Source organism: Odocoileus virginianus, chromosome 19, assembly GCF_023699985.2.
Source record: "Odocoileus virginianus isolate 20LAN1187 ecotype Illinois chromosome 19, Ovbor_1.2, whole genome shotgun sequence".
Taxonomy (NCBI): Eukaryota; Metazoa; Chordata; class Mammalia; order Artiodactyla; family Cervidae; genus Odocoileus; species Odocoileus virginianus.
In genome coordinates, this window is record NC_069692.1 from 11,791,496 (window position 1) to 11,807,985 (window position 16,490).

General features: G+C 39.0%; 1 protein-coding gene across 5 annotated transcripts in view; it reads right to left on the reverse strand.

The window, feature by feature from the left end:
- NCOA7 (nuclear receptor coactivator 7) overlaps positions 1–16,490 on the reverse strand; it is a 151,905-nt gene that overhangs the window by 34,436 nt on the left and 100,979 nt on the right. For 4 of the 5 annotated variants that reach the window (XM_020878926.2, XM_020878928.2, XM_020878924.2 and 1 more), the window contains 5 exons: positions 14,784–14,897; positions 14,113–14,238; positions 12,077–12,261; positions 6,714–7,750; positions 5,259–5,427 (listed from right to left, as the gene is read on the reverse strand). In XM_020878926.2, the coding sequence (XP_020734585.2) occupies positions 5,259–5,427; positions 6,714–7,750; positions 12,077–12,261; positions 14,113–14,238; positions 14,784–14,897 (1,631 nt within the window). The remainder of the gene's footprint in view (positions 1–5,258; positions 5,428–6,713; positions 7,751–12,076; positions 12,262–14,112; positions 14,239–14,783; positions 14,898–16,490) is intronic. The other variant, XM_020878927.2, reaches the window with a different exon arrangement.

Below are 16,490 nucleotides of genomic sequence, written 5' to 3' on the forward strand. Positions count from 1 at the left end.
CAAATGTATTTTTTATTTAGAAGAGTAACCAAATGTTTGGAATACAATTTGTATTAAGCATCTCGGTAGTCATTAGGTTTCAACACATGCTAAAAGATCTGCATCTTTACCACCACCTCCCTGGCATTTTGTGTTTTGATGTCATGTTTTACATCTTACATCTTCTCTTGTTTTTCCCTTAACTGTCAGCTATAGTTACAGTTGACTTTACAATTTTTTTTCTCTTTTAATCTTCATACTGGCTTATGCAAGTGGTTGATCCACAGCCTTTACTATATACTTGCCTTTACTAGTGGGCTTTTTCCTTTCCTATAAATTCTTACTGGAGTTTGGAGCCTACTCTTTTCCACTTAGAGAAGACCCTTCGACATTGCTTTTAATGAGTTGGTATAGTGTTTATGAACTCTCTTAGTTTTTGCTTCTCTGAGAAGTTCTTTATCTCTCCTATCCTGAATGACAATCTTGTCAGGTAGAACACTCTTGGTTGCATAGGTTTTTCCTCTCATAGCACTTCAAATTTAACATTCCACTCCTTTCTGGTCTGCAAAGTTTCTGCAGAGAATTCATTTGATAGCCTTACAGGGATTCCCTTGTACACGACTTTTCCTCTTGTTGCCTTTAGAATTCTCTCTTCAAGTTTTGCCATTTTAATTATGGTGTGTTGGGGTGGATCTCCTTGGGTTTATTTGAGACTCCTTTGAGACTCTTCTGTTTCCTGTACCTGAATATATGTTTCTCTCCTTCAGGTCTGGAAAGTTTTCAGTCCTAATTTTATCAAATACATTTTTAACCCTTTCCTCTGTCTTCTCCTTTTGGGACTCATATAAAGAGGTTGTTAGTATGCCAGATGTTGTCCCAAAGGTCCCTTAAATTGTTCATTTTTTCCTTTTTGCTGTTCTGATTGGGTGATTTTCATTATTCTAATCTTCCAGATTGCTCATGTGTTCTGTATCACCGTGTGTGCCGTTAATTCCTTCTAGTGTGTTTTCCATTTCAGTTTCTGTCTTCAGTTCTGACTGGCTTTTGTTTCCAAGTTCCTTATTAAAATTCTCATTCTGTTCATCTGCCCTCTTCCCTAGTTCAGTTAGCATTCTTATTATTAATGTTTTGAACTGCTTATCTGCTAAATTATTTATCTTTAATTTATCTTTAATTTAGTTGTTTTTTCAGGGACTTTTCTTGTTCTTTTGTTTGCAATGATTGTCTCAGTCTCTATGAAATTAGGGGTAAACAGTTACCTATCCAGGTCTTGAAGGGCTGCCCTTGTGTAGGAGCATTCTGATACAGTCTGCCTGTGGCTCTGTTGGGAGAGCAGGGTATGAAGTTAGCACAGGTCATGTTTTTCCCCAGGTGTCCAGGCAGCTCTCACTTTGGTGGAAGGTGGAGCTGGTGATGGAGGAGACACAGCCAGAACCAGGTGTGAGCTGGGGTTTCCCCTGTGCCTAGTGGCTAATGCTGTCTCACTGGGTGCGGGGTCAGATGGCAAGGTGATGGAGCAGGTATGAACTGGTTCAGTTCCTCTAAGTGTGTGCTCTCTCTGTTCCCACATTGGCACCTTTGCCCCAGATGGGGCAGCACTGGAATGGGCTGGGTGGTCTGAGCATGCCAGTCAGTGCTCCAGACTACTCTCCATCTGCTGGGTCCATGAGAATCAGGAATGGCTACTTACTCTCTCCCCATTCAAGAAACAGTGACAGACTTTAATTTCTTGGGCTCCAAAATCACTATGGATGGTGACTGCAGCCATGAAATTAAAAGACGCTTACTCCTTGGAAGAAAAGCTATGACAAATCTAGACAGCATATTAAAAAGCAGATTACTTTGCCAACAAAGATCCATCTAGTCAAAGCTAGGGTTTTTCCAGTAGTCATGTATGGATGTGAGAGTTGGACTTTAAAGAAAGCTGAGTGCTGAAGAATTGATGCTTTTGAACTGTGGTGTTGGAAAAGACTCTTGAGAGTCCCTTGGACTGCAAGGAGATCCAACCAGTCTACCCTAAAGGAAATCAGTCCTGAATATTCATTGGAAGGACTGATGTTGAAGCTGAAGCTCCAATGCTTTGGCCACCTGATATGAAGAGCCTACTTACTGGAAAAGACCCTGATGCTGGGAAAGACAGAAGGCAGAAGTAGCAGGGGATGACAGAGGAAGAGATGGTTGGGTAGCATCACTGACTCAATGGACATGAGTTTGAGCAAACTCCAGGAGTTGGTGACGGCCAGGGAAGCCTGGCCTGCTGCAGTCCATAAGGTCACAAAGAGGTGTACACAACAGAGTGAATGAACAGCAACACAACAACATTTGGGGGTGCATATTTCTTTTCAACTTTTGTTTTCTTCAAATAAATACCCAGAGGTGAAATTGCGAGACTGTGTGGTACTTCCTTTTTAAATTTTTTGCAGAACCTCCACAGTTTATCATAGTGGTTGTACCAATTTGCATTCCCACCAACAATGCATGAGGTTCCCCTTTCTCTACATCCTCGCCAACTCTTGTTGTCTTTTTGATGACAAGCATTCTGACACGTGTGAGGTATCAAGATTTTGATTTGCATTTCCCTGATGATTAGTGATATGAGCATCTTTTCCCATGCCTGTTGGCCATCTGTATGTCCTCTTTGGAAAGATGTCTACTCAGATCCTCTGCCTGCTTTTTAATTGAATTTTTTTTGGATACTAAGTTGTATGAGTTCTTTACATATTTGAGCTCTTTATGTGTTTTGGACATTAACTCCTTATCAGACATATAGTCTGCAAATATCTTCTCCCTTTCAGTAAGCTGCTGTTTCATTTTTCTATGGCTTCCTTCACTGTGCAAACACCTTTTAAGGTTGATGCAGTCCTATTTGTTTATTTTTGCTCCTGTTGCTCTCACCTAAGAAGACGTATCCAAAAAAATATTGCTGAGACTAATGTCAAAGAGCTTACTGCCTATGTTTTCTTGAAGGAGTTTTGTGGTTTCAAGTCTTACATTTACGCCTTTAACCTATTTTACTTTCCTATGTGGTGTAAGAAAGTGATTCAGTTTTCCCAGCACCATTTATTGAAGAGACTGTCTTTGCCCTATATTCTTGCCTCCTTTGTTGTAGATTAACCAACCATAAAAGTATGGGTTTATTTTGGGGCTCTCCATTCTATTCTATTTCCCAATCTTAAACTAAAATGTGGCTTCCCTTACAGTAGGTAGAGACGGAAATATATAAAGAAGAACTGAAAAAAATTTCCCAACATCTACACATAAAAAATCATTAACATAGTGAGATGTAATATTTCCCAGAAAAATATTTGGTCACTTAATGATTAGTTTAAGAAAGACAATTAAGTATGCCAGGTTCTTTACTAGCCAAAGACAAGAAAAACAGGGACACTATAAAATACAATGTAATGTAATTCAACAAGTGACCTAGTGTAAAAAAGCTCACAACAACCACTTGTGTGAGGTCAAAGAGAAGTGCTATTTCAGCATTACAGACTTATCCTGGCTTAATGAACGACCATAAAATAACTACATGTGTGAGACTGCAAATAAATTACTCCATAATGTAGATTCCTTGGTACACATACATCTCAAAGATAATAAAACTGAAAAAACCTAAATTCATTATATTATAAACACTACATTTTTCCAGAGAGAAAATGACATAGGAGGGTAGGTTTCCCAGTAGATCAGGAATCCACATAACTTAAATAGAGCTGAAAGAGTCAGTACTTTGTTTTCTCCACCAATAAAATCAGGAATTGGTTGGCCTAAACATCTATTATACATCTATGACATATGATTTTAGAACTCTGATTTTCACAGGGCTTCAGAAATTATGTGTAAATATTTCAAGAAGAAGAAATGTAAAAGATACACATTTGCTTTGTATCTCCTCATTATCTGTAAACTTGGAAGGAGTCAGTGTTGGGGTTGCAAGCACAGGTAGAGGATTACACCTTGTAAACACAAAACAAATTACATTTAATATCTATATTAACATGAGTTTGTATCCCAAACAGAACAAATATTACCAAATTCCTTAATTAAAATTCTATTAATTAGCTTCACATTAAACTATGAATTATTAAGATCAGGCAATTCTTCATGAGAATTACCATTCTGGGCACTAATCAGCCAGAAGTTGTGCTCGTGTTTGGGATTTAATTTTGCTTTGTTAAGAAATCATGCTGGGGAAAAAAAAAAAAAAAAAGAAATCATGCTGGGGAAAAAAAAAAAAAAAAAAGAAATCATGCTGGGGAATTCCCTGGAGACCCAGTGGTTAATACTTGGCTCTTTCACAGCTGTGGACCTGGATTCGATCCCTGGTCGGGAACTAAGTTTCCACAAGCTGAGTGGCATGGCCAAAAAAATAAAGTAAAATGAAATTATCTCTTCAATATTGAGATATCTGGGGAAAAGCTAATTTAAATAAATAAACATTCATGCTTAAGGAAACTCACTGAGTATATTTATTCTTGGCAGGTATGTTAGCCAAATAGCATGCCTTGATGACTAGTTAGGAAAAGGAAAAATGTGTGTGTTGAACAATTTTGAAGACTAGTTGCAAGGCCTCTGTGAAGAAATTTTTATTCAATCACAAAAAAAAAAGAAAATTTTTTTCTAAAAAAATTTCAGAAATATTTGTCCTAAATATTTCTATTATAAAGAACTCAGTGATGTACTGCTGAAGAATGTCATGCCACTGTCCCTGCTGTCCCAGACAGTCACATCACCAATAAAACTTCTTTGGCAATTTAAAAATACAAATCTCTTTAGAGGCCTATGTAGCCCCCCAAGCATACCCAGATGATTTCAGTCACATTTCTCATGCTGCTGACTCACAGACACTTTCTCCATAAGGGGAAAGCAATCTTTAGTCCCCCAAGAATAACAGGCACTTTAAAATTAAAATCATGCCTTTCTGCAGCACTTGGTGTTTAGCTCTGCTCCATCATACTCCTTTATTCCCAACAGAATAGCACTTCCACTTATTGGCACCTGAAAATACTTCAATCTTCCTTCATTTAAAATTCAACTGGGTAGAAAGTTTTGAAAGTGGTTCAGCACACAAGACCGAAGATGACTTCAAATTTGCTATACTGAAACCACCCTTAAGCCCAAAGCTACTGAAATAATATCCTTTTAGAAATTCTAAGATGTACCATGAAGAGAAATCTCTTATTCAAGGATAAAATCAAGAATTTTAAGACTAAATTAAAAATTGAGATGCAATTAGAGTCTACTTGACCAACAGATTTCCTATTCTAGTCCACGCTCACCTCTCCCGAGGAACAGCAAACCAGTACTCCGGTTGCTTTCTTCGTTTGCCATACTGCTGGACCACGGCTGTCGTGTGAGTGGCAAAGGATTTCCTCATTGGTTTTCCCACTTTAATGCACAGAAACATGGGTGGAGTCTTGCTTTTCTCTTCTTTTGAAGGAAGTATATCTGAATCACACATGAAAAAAAAACTCCATTATTAATAATATTGGTGATACCGAAATATTTCAACTTAGAATTTCCAGTCCCCTCTTTGTGGTGGAAAGTCAAAGCATATGACATAAACATCATATAACATGATCATGTTAGATTAGAACTAACTAAATCTTTCAGACCTTCTAAAGCACAGAAGGTAAAAGTTCTGGATGTTTCACGTTGGTCTACATCACCTGAGATACTACAAACTAGGAATAAGGATGAAACCCAACACAACAGCAAAGAGTAGAGATTTGTGATTTGTGACAACCTGCAAGAATACATATTAGTGAATGGTACTGAGGACCAAATCATACCACAATGCCATTCAGTTTAAAACTGAAATACCTTCAAAAACCAAAGTGAAAAAGGAAAAGTTCTTGAAAGATTTTTAAAAAAGCACACCACTTTCATTATAGAATTCTGTGTCATAGTTCAATGTTCAAAATAGATACTGTATATTGCTGATTCTTCCCAATTACTACTGACCCTTGAACAACAGAAGATTTAGAGATGCTGACACTTCTGCAGTAAAAATATACATATAACTTTAGAGCTGTCTCTCCATAGCCCTCCTCCATGGATTCAAACAACTATAGATGGTGCAATACTGTATTTCAAATTTATTGGAAAAAAAATCTGTATACAAGTGGACCTGTGCAGTTCAAACCCTTCTGTGTATCAATAAAGATATGCTCTATTGAGGAAACACTGTTCTCCAATAACTGTGCCACTTTTGCCATTGCATGTGCACATTTTAGAAAGGCAACTATACTTGGAGATATTGTGGGTTTGGTCCCAGACTATCACGATAAGGCAAATATCACAATCAAGTGAGTAACACAATTTTTTTTTTTGGTTTCCCAGTGCCTATAAAAGTCAGGTTTATATTATATTGTAGTCTATCTAAGTGTACAATAGCATGATATCTATAAAAGAGTACAATGTAATTAGAGAATCCTTTATTGCTAAAAAAATGTTCACCACCACCTGAACCTTCAGGGGTAATACCTAAGATCACTGATCACAGATCACCACAAATATAATAATGAAAAAGTCTGAAATATTGCAAGAATTACCAAAATGTGAAACAGAGACATAAAGTCAGCAAATACTGTTGGAAAGAGGGCGCCAATGGTCTTGTTTGATGTGGGGTTGCCACAGATCTTCAATTTGTAAAAAATATGCAGTTTCTGTGAAACACAATAAAACAAGATATGCCTATAGAACAGAATAGAAAGAAATTAAAAATAGCTTACCTTCAATGGGTACCTGAATTCTCTTTAATAGCCATAACTGAACTTCAGATTTATTATCCATTTGTGCACCTTGGCAGCTATTGTCCAGAATAGATTCCAAAGAAGAATCTGGATACTCTTTATTCATACTTTCTTCTGTAGAGGAGCTCAGTTGCAACGGAAGGGGTGTTTTCTCTTTTGCCCAGGTTTTATCTGGCTCTTCCTTGCCCTCAATCGGGGGATCACTTGTCTGCAGAAGAGAACTACTAAGGGTGATGTCTATTCCCACTGGCTCAGTACTTTTGCCATCGCTTAATTCTGCTTTCTGCACGTTATCAGGTAACTGTGACCCTTCTTTGTTCTTATTAAGGTAATATTCAATGAGTTTGACTTTATCTAAATCTTCGTGGATGTTCAGTGTGTTGTCCATCTGGCTTTCTGGGGACCCAGACCGCTTGTCCACCTCTGGCATCATATCTTGTTTCTCACAGGTTTCCAAGTCTAGGGCTCCCTTCAGTTCAGCATCACACCCTGTTCTCGAAAAGTTCGGGGCTGACTGAATCTCCGTAGAGCTGCTTACTCGTGATTTAGTCTTCCTTAGTTCCTCTGGGTCAAGAGAAAGGCAGTCCTTTGAGATGTCTCTTTTGTCCGCTCCACCTTTAGTTTGAGAAGAAAGTTCTTCCAAGTCAACGAAGTCATCGTCTTCCCCTAAAAGAGAATTTTCTTTGGCTACAGATTCAAACGCAGCCCGAGTGTCAGAAGGTTCCTTGCTGACGTTAGCTACTGCGGTAGATTCTTGGGTTGCCCCTGCAGCGGATTCCAGTTTCTTTACCTTGTCTGACACAGAGCTGTCTGAGGGCTTCGTTTCTATGTGTTCTGGTGACTTCTCTGAAGGTCCCATTGGTGTGGAATCTGAAGTGATGGTTCTCTCTCCACTCTGCTGCCGTTTTTCTTTGTTGAGAGATTTGAACTTACTGAACGGGTTGATATCCTTTTCTGAAGCCAGGTCTTCCCATTCTCCAGGCCTGTACAGAGGACAAAGATCCTGAGGTAGGTCACTGCGGGGGGAAAAATTGTGGGTGCACATGGAATGTTAAAAGCAAAACCAAAAGCAAAAGGATGAAAGGCAAAAAAAACTAAAACAAAATCCAACCAAAAAACCAAAACATAAATATACCACAACTCAAACTTATGTTTAAAGGACTTTAAAGTAAGGAAATAAAATCAAGAGGTTGACTTCAAAATGAAAAATTAAATCAGCCATAAAAAGTGGCAAAATAAAGAACCATGAGAGTTGCTTGCATATCCTATTAGAAGCAAATGAATGGTATTTGAGGTCATTTATGAACATGGAGATGTCACCCACCAGATTTTTAGTGATGAAATAAAGTTTCTGATTTTCATGAAAGACAAAGGAGAGGGAATGTTGTAGTACTATGTCTAAAATTTCTTAGATATTCAAGGCTTTTCCTTTTCTCATAAAATAGTACATAAACCAACTATATTACTTTTAAAGATTATTTTTATTTATGTATTGTATTTATTTTTAAAAATTTATTTAATTGGAGGCTAATTACTTTACAATATTATAGTGGTTTTGCCTACATTGACATGAATCAGAATGGCTCATTGACCAAGTAGCTACTCATTTAACTGCTCTGTAAAGTAATTGACATGGAACCATAATTTTGGTTTCATGGTTTAAGAGCCAACGCTTTCAAAAAGAGACATCCTTCTACTCCTAAAAGAGATACAAGAGGATTATTTCCACTATTACTGCAGGTATATAGCACCAGCTCCATTTTACAGTTTAAAAATTTATGACAATAAGTCAAATAAGCTCTTACTTACAATTGGTTTACATTTCTTATCTCTTTCATTTTATTATACTACCATTTTACTTTATGGCAATAAGCAGCTGTTTTATCAGCTGAAACAGTTTCCTGGGACATGGTCAATTATTTTTCCTTAGTGACAGATGCTTTATTACCCAGATTTAAATTATACAAAAAATATTGATTAAACATGTTTTCCAAAGTCCTCCACAGTTTACTTACCTTACTGTCGATATGGACTAAAACACAGATACGAAATCCTTTTTAAAAATAACATGTTAGATTTCAGAACTAAATTTTCTAAAAAGGCTAGATCATATTCAGGTAATACTTTATTATTCTGGCTTTGAAATAATTATGACAATACTCAGCAAAGTCCTAGGAAGTTCAAGTTACAAGACTGTCTCCCCGAAGTTACTGAATAAATCACTTGCATGGAGCATCCAGGTTTTTTCCAATATAAAACAAAAGCCTATATAACTGTTAGGCTCTGATAAATGCTTTAAAGTGAAAGTGAATCGCTCAGTCGTGTCCAACTCTTTGCGACCCCATGGACTGTAGCCTACCAGACTCCTCTGTCCATGGGATTCTCCAGGCAAGAATACTGGAGTGGGTTGCCATTCGCTTCTCCAGGGAATCTTCCCGACCCAGGGATCAAACCCGGGTCTCCTGCATTGCAGGCAGACGCTTTAACCTCTGGGCCACCAGGGAAGCCCGATAAATGCTTTAAAAGGCCTCTAATTCATAATTCATTTCAATTCAATAACCATTCACTGAGCCCCTACACACCATATATGCTAAAAGACAATTGTGACAGTGTCTCTGTTTGGAAGAAGCCTGTACACACAAAAATGTTCTGCTCACCATAAGCATCTCAAGAGATGTTACAGATGCTTCAATCCTAGAGTCAAGTATAATGTAGCATAATTTCCATTTTCAGACCCCAAATTTAATTTGGCATATTAAAGACCAAAGTCAGTCCTATAACAAAGAAGCCCAGCTTTTCACATACTTAATGATCAAACTGATAAGCAAAACCATCTTCCAATGAACACCTAAATCCCTTCCTCATCTCTTACTTCCCTGGCTAGCTTAACTTCCACAAAGAAAGCATATGACTGCACTCTAATCAGCCTCCTATATTACCTTCTCATCTACCCCTTCCTTCTTGTTCTACGTAATCCAAGCCAGGATTAATTTAGCCATCTTTTTTTTTTGTACTGCAACTGCCAAGCTCTTCTGGGGCAATGTACACAGTGGTGTCAACTGGCTCTGCTGTTAATTAATGTTTTCTAGACTCAACCAGGGACCTAATGATGACCAATAATCCCTTCAGTTGTTCCCTTCCTAGTCTCCATGGCAGCTGGAACTACAAAATATCTTGTACAAAGTATATAAGGCCTAAAGGTAAAGATCGAGAGGTTTTACACATGCACACTTTTATTATCTTCCAATAAAAAAATTTTGTTAATAATAAAAATTAAAAAAAACTATTTGCATATGGCAACCAGATAATTTGCACTTCTTGTTTTAACATACAACTTTAAATAATGAAATTTAAACTACTTTAAACTTTTCAAGACTTGATGGAATTCTGAGGTCAGTACCAAATTCATTTGCCACTGATTCTACTACCTCATTCTATTTTGCTCATTGGTGCACATACTCTTCATTAGACTAAAAACGGCTTTAGATCCCTGCATCCACAGGAACAATCACTGTACAACTCTGAAATAATTTCAGCACACCAGGAGCCAATTCTCAACTCCTCACTCTCCCCTCAGCTACAGCGTTAGCCTCGGATCATGAAACACAATCTCACATTGAGAGAAATCTTTCTGTAAGGATGTATCTTCCCTATTACTAAAAGAACACTTAACATCCTACCCTGAAGATGTGCAACAGAATTGCTCCATTAAAAGCCATCACTGGGAGGAAATGCCCCTAACTGCCTGGCCATCCACTTCCAAACTTAACTGTTTCTTTACCCTTTTCTTGTCTTCTTTCCTCTCATCACAAAGAACCCCATGTTCATTCTTTCCAAAACGAACTCCTTCACTCCCTTTCCTCCTTCTCATCTAAAGATTCCAAGATGGCTGGACACATGGTTCTCATGGGACGCTGTGTTCACGTCTACGTCTACAGTGCTGTTCAGGTACCACTCCTGTCTGCCTGTTGTACCCAGCAGACAGCGAGCCAGAGGCTGTGACCCACTCGTCAACATATCCCTGCCACACAAGAGGCGTGCACTAAGATGTATTAGAACCCTCAATCTGCACGAAGAGAAGATTCCCACAGAACAATGAAGAGTTTCAGATATGCACGGAAGGTTCAAGTAAACAACCTATACATATTAGGCAGCAGGCTATTTTCTAAGAGTTTTGGTATATTTACCCTTTTAGTTCTTGTAACAGCTCTGCAGGCTAAAAAATACTATTAATTCCATTTTACAGATGAGAAAACTGAGGCTCAAGATTGAGTTACTCAAGAAGGTCGTGGAGTCATATAGTGACAGAAAATCCAGGCATCGTCACGCAAAACTTCCTGGCCTGCTGTCCTGCCTCCTAGAACCTCTCACTTAGACACTTCAGCCAGGACTCAGAGACCTCAGGGGCCCTGCTTCCATGGTTCCTTCAGTAGCTAGGCCACTGCAGGGTCTAGTGGATCAGTAAGGACTGCAGAAGTCCAAGGGAGCCTGCCTGCATAAACCCCTAGGGACTCTGTTTCTGGGTTAGTTCCCTAGTTTCCTTTCATTCTTTTTATGAGTCCAAGGGGCTGGTTTCCCTTTGTACTGCTGCACCCACTGCTGTCTCTTCCTTCCTACCACTGAGAGCTTCCAAAGATGTTTACTGCGAGCACATACACAGTATACAGAATGAGGCACGCTGACAAGATGACAAAGAATCAGATTAGCTCTACAAGTGAATCGATTCTCTGAGTTTCCTTCAGCTGTTTCTTCATGGGGAGCTTCTCTTTTTTTCAATCAAAAAACTCAGTTTTAGAAGACAAAGTAATCAGAACTAAAGCAATATCCACCTACACTTCAGAGACAAAATAAACTACTATTACTCTCACACCATTTAACGTAGTCTGGCTACAAGGCAGTGTCTCTGCACCGTCCACTCCAATCTCTCTCCACAAAGGATTAAGGAAAGACACAAGCTGAGGAAGAATATAACTCTGCTTACCGATTAAACCGAATAGAAAATCCTGATTAACTCTTGATAATCAGACAAATTCTTTCAGAGAAACTTCACTTATTCTTTCGTAAATTAAAAACATACATTCAGGAAAATAAGCGAAAGAAACAGCATTTTTACATGCTAGCTTTTCTGATTTTCTCATCTGTGAATGTTCTCCTCTTCCCTATTATTGATTTTATCATTTCTATTTTCTCTTTTTTCTATTTCTTAAAAATTTAGCACACAGATATTCTACCTTCAAATTCACCTCTATACAGTCTCTCACTCCCACCAATGCCCTCACTTTTTAATTGCATTTAATTCCCCCAATACTCCCTTGGCTGGTAAACAAAGAAAGGTGTCTTACGATGGCAAGGCATCTTTGATCTTCATGTGGGAGATGTCATTGTAAAGGGCGATGGAAACGACCTCTTCCATGGGGCAGATAAGGCCGTATTCCTCACAGCCATTTTCAATGACCAGGGGATCGGACTTGTGAGGGTCGAACATGATGTTGTTAGGAGTGACAATCATGACGCCTCCGACCACACCCTGAGGAGAAAGAGAGAACAGAGTCGCTATAGGCGAGATGCAGCCAGCATAGTGGCTTCAGTGAACCCATGTTGCCATTCCCCTGACTTCGTGAACCCCGGTATCTGACAGGACAATTGCAACCCTTCTACTGGAAAAACAGGCTGAAGAAAGTGCATCGTTGGGTGCGGAGTGCTAAGTCAGAGAACCAGACATGCCTCGCCGTGGCCGTCAGCTGGTTCAAGCATAGCTGCTCAACAGAACAGGGATCTTGGGTTTCACATATATGTCTCAGATTCCCCAGTTCCCTGTTGGTAAAATGAGAAGGGCTGTCCCAGGTGGTGTCCTGATTGAGAACTACGGTCTTTACAATTCACTTAGCACGTATTCACGTGTCCAGCGAGTGCATGGTACTGTGCTCTGGGGGCAGCTATCTCAGTCTCGGTGCCAAAGAACACCCCTAATATTTTGATTTAAGATGCTCAGAAAGCCCACATTCAGCAAACAGGAATATGAAATTTTTTTTTTCATTTATTTTTATTAGTTGGAGGCTATTTACTTTACAAGGAATATGAAATTTTTACAAACAGAAGTGAATACATTCAAACTATGGAAACTGAAAGCAAAGAACAGTTGGGAATTCCCTGATGTTCCAGTGGTTAGGACTTAGTACTTTCACTGCTGAGGGCCTGGGTTCAATTCGTGCTTGGGGAACTAAGATCCCACGAGCCATGTGGTGTGGTCTAAAAGAAAAAAAAAAAAAGAAAACAAAACCAGTAGCATGGTGGGAGCTTGTTTGAAACTTTGTCGGTTTACATGGTAGACTATGTTGACCATGGAGATATTGTCTACCAGGCACAGTACGATACAGACGACTCCCTTTAGGTAAATTAGTTATTTTGATACCCTTAATGAGTTTAGTGATCACCTTAGCAAAAAGTTTTGCCTTTCAGACATTACTTATTCTTGGTTGCAAAAGTTTTTCCTACCATTGGAACCTAGCATTCCTATGAGCACAGGAATTCGCTTTATATCAACATTACCCCTTCTTCAGAGGCTCATTAAAAGTCAGGTTTGTTTTTTATACAAAACACCAACAAGCAACAAACTAAAAAAATTATATAACAGACATTTTCAAACCAGCATCTCTAGTGGCAAACAAGTTGATAACTTAGCATTTTCCAGGTCAAGTGCTAAGCTCCTTAAATGAATCATCTTTTTTTGTTTTTAATTATTTTTTTAAAATGCTTTATTTTGCACTGGGGTATAACCAATCAACAAACAATGCTGTGATAGATTCAAATAGCAAAAGGACTCAGCCATAATAAACCCCCCTCCCATCCAGGCTGCCACATAACACTGGGCTCTCTACACAGTACATCCCTGTTGGTTATCATGAATTATCTTCTAATTAGCACACCCTACTAATTAAATTTTATTATTATTCCTACTTCATAGATGAGGAAAATGGAAGCTTAGGAAATGTAAATATTTCGCCCGTGGTCTCAGAGCTAGCAGCAGTAGAGCTGGCATTTAAGTTCAGTTACTCCGACTCTAGCATTTGCTGTTAAAACACATTCTATACTGTCTCCCTAAAACTTCATGGGCTAAGAACTGAAATATAAGTGATAAACCCAAGATCATAAAGAATCACATTTTCCGCTCAATGGTTACTATTCCCTTAGTAAGTAAAATGCCAGGCATCCAAGAGGAAAAAACAAATGCACAGTTGTGAAATCTTGCAGCTGAAACTTCGGGTAAGATATTTTTAAGTAGTCTGCCTTTGGTAATTTGGAACTGGTTTAGTTTTCCACAGATTCTAAGAAAAAAAAAAAAAAGAAAAAAAAAAAAACAAATTGCATAGCCATATACCTTTCCATCAGTGAAGTACCGGCAATTCATTTTCAAAAATTTTACCACTCCTGGCTCGTCCTCTTCTGAAGTGGATGATAAGACTCTCTCGATGGGTTTTAAGGCCTTTCTTGCTAAGTCAGCATCCTTCAGAAAGCAAAAATTTCCATAAATAGAAGCACTTTTAAAAAATATTATTTATTTATATGAATTCAGTTATCTAAGTTTCCTATAAGTAACCTGTTTTTATTAAACTTGAATATTTATAAAAGGCAAATGTCTTCCATCCTTCAAAAATAATCACCCAAATCAAATTAAGATTTTTAAAGCGTATATGTATGAACATATAAAAATGCCTCATCACATCTTTAGAAAATACCTTAAATGAAAGAATTCATATTGAACTCATTCAAATTCTGTAGAAAAAGGAGTAAAAGTGTTACAAATAAACTACTGGCCTCACTGAGAGTTTAACTTCCACATAAACAAGACATGCATTTCTGCCTCTGAGACCTTAAATGTGAACAGGTTTCTTCTCTCAACTAATGACAAATTATTTTAACCCCACCTCTTCAGTGAGGGAGGAGAGTTTCCGATGAACTCTTGAGAAAAATAACGTGAGCTATTTTCTATAATAACTCAAAAACCGGTGCTGATAAACCTGAGCTTCAGTGCAGGAATGAAATACATACAGGCAGTTTATCGTATTCTGCATCTGATGATGAAGGGGAGACAGTAGCACCAGGACTGGATGATGATAACCTTAAGGTACTCGAGGGAAAGTTGGCATCTGGCACAAAAAGAACCTGAGAATGGGAAAGAAAGGTTAGGTGAGTCCCAAGAACCAGGGCAGTGTTCAGAGTAGTGACTCTCCACACAGATATCATGCTGGGTGTGGGATGAAGACCTCACTGGCTTGCACTGAACTTGACTTATTCGGGGTCTCCCAGACTAATCTGTGAAATAGTATTCATCAACAGGAATGTGTGTGGTACAAAGGGTGCTGAACATACTGCAGGCGCTCACAGAACAGAGAAAGGTGGGGAAATATTCTGCATAGGCTATGTGAAGCAGGTGAGTCCAAATGAAGCCGTGGGCAGCAGGATTTGGACAGGAAGGGAAGAGCTTTTCAGGGCAGGGTACGATAGTACAAGGGCATAGACGTGAGTAGCATGGCATACTTCTAAACATAACACCCGTGTCAGGAACAAACAGGACGCATCGAGGCTTCCTGACTCTAATGCAGTAAGGTCCTTATGTGAAAAACTATACACAGCAGCATCAATAATCTCAGTACCTTCTCTTCCATCACTGTTTGTTTGGCTTATCTAAAAATCCCCTGAATTGGTGGCGCTGGTGGTAAAGAATCCACCTGTCAATGCAGGAGACACAAAAGATGCAGGTTCGATCCTTGGGTCAGGAAGATCCCCTGGAGTAGGAAATGGCATCCCACTCCAGTATTCTTGCCTGGAGAATTCCATGGACAGAGGAGCCTGGCGGGCCACAGTCAATGGAGCCACAAAGAATCGGGCACAACTGAGCGAATGAGCCCATACTGCACTAAACTGCTTTCTTCTGCAAGATAGTCTGGTTCCCGAAATGCTATTACGATTCTGTTATTCAACACTGTTTTAACAATACATGCTACATTCTGGCATTATGTCAAATACTATCCTAAAATGACCTCTAATGTTATAAAACATGTGAAAGTGAAAGTGTTAGTCACTCAGTCATGTCCAACTCTTTGCGACCCCATGGTCTGTCCATGGGATTCTCCAAGCAGGAATACTGGAGTCGGTTGCCATTCCCTTCTCCAGGGGATCTTCCAAACCCAGGGATTGAACCGGGGTCTCCTGCATTGCAGGCAGGTTCTTTACCATCTGAGCTACTGTAATTCACAGTTAATCATGTAACAACTGTTGAATATTGTTACTGAACACTCTGCCCCATCTTCTAGTCATATCTCTATTTTATTTACTTATTTATTTTTGAGAGTTCTGCTTTATTCAGTGGGAAGTTTTAGGACTTAAGCCCAGGAGACAGCATCTCAAGTAACCCTGAGAGAACTGCTCTGAGGAGGCGAGGGGAGGAGCCAGGTTATACAGGAGTTTTACAAAGGGCAGGTAGTTTGAACATCAATAGATTATTGCTAAAGAAAACTGGATATCCCAGGTTAAGGAATTTAGCACTTTTCTTGTATGGGAAGATGCAAGAGTCTGGGCTCACTCAAATCATTCTTTGCATATCTCTATTTTAACTTTGTTGTTCAGTAGCCTGGTTATGTACAACTCTTTGCGACCCCATGGACTGCAGCACGCCAGAACTCCCTATCCCTCACCATCTCCTGAAGTTTGCCCAAGTTCATGTCCACTGCGTTGGTGATGCCATCCAGCCATCTC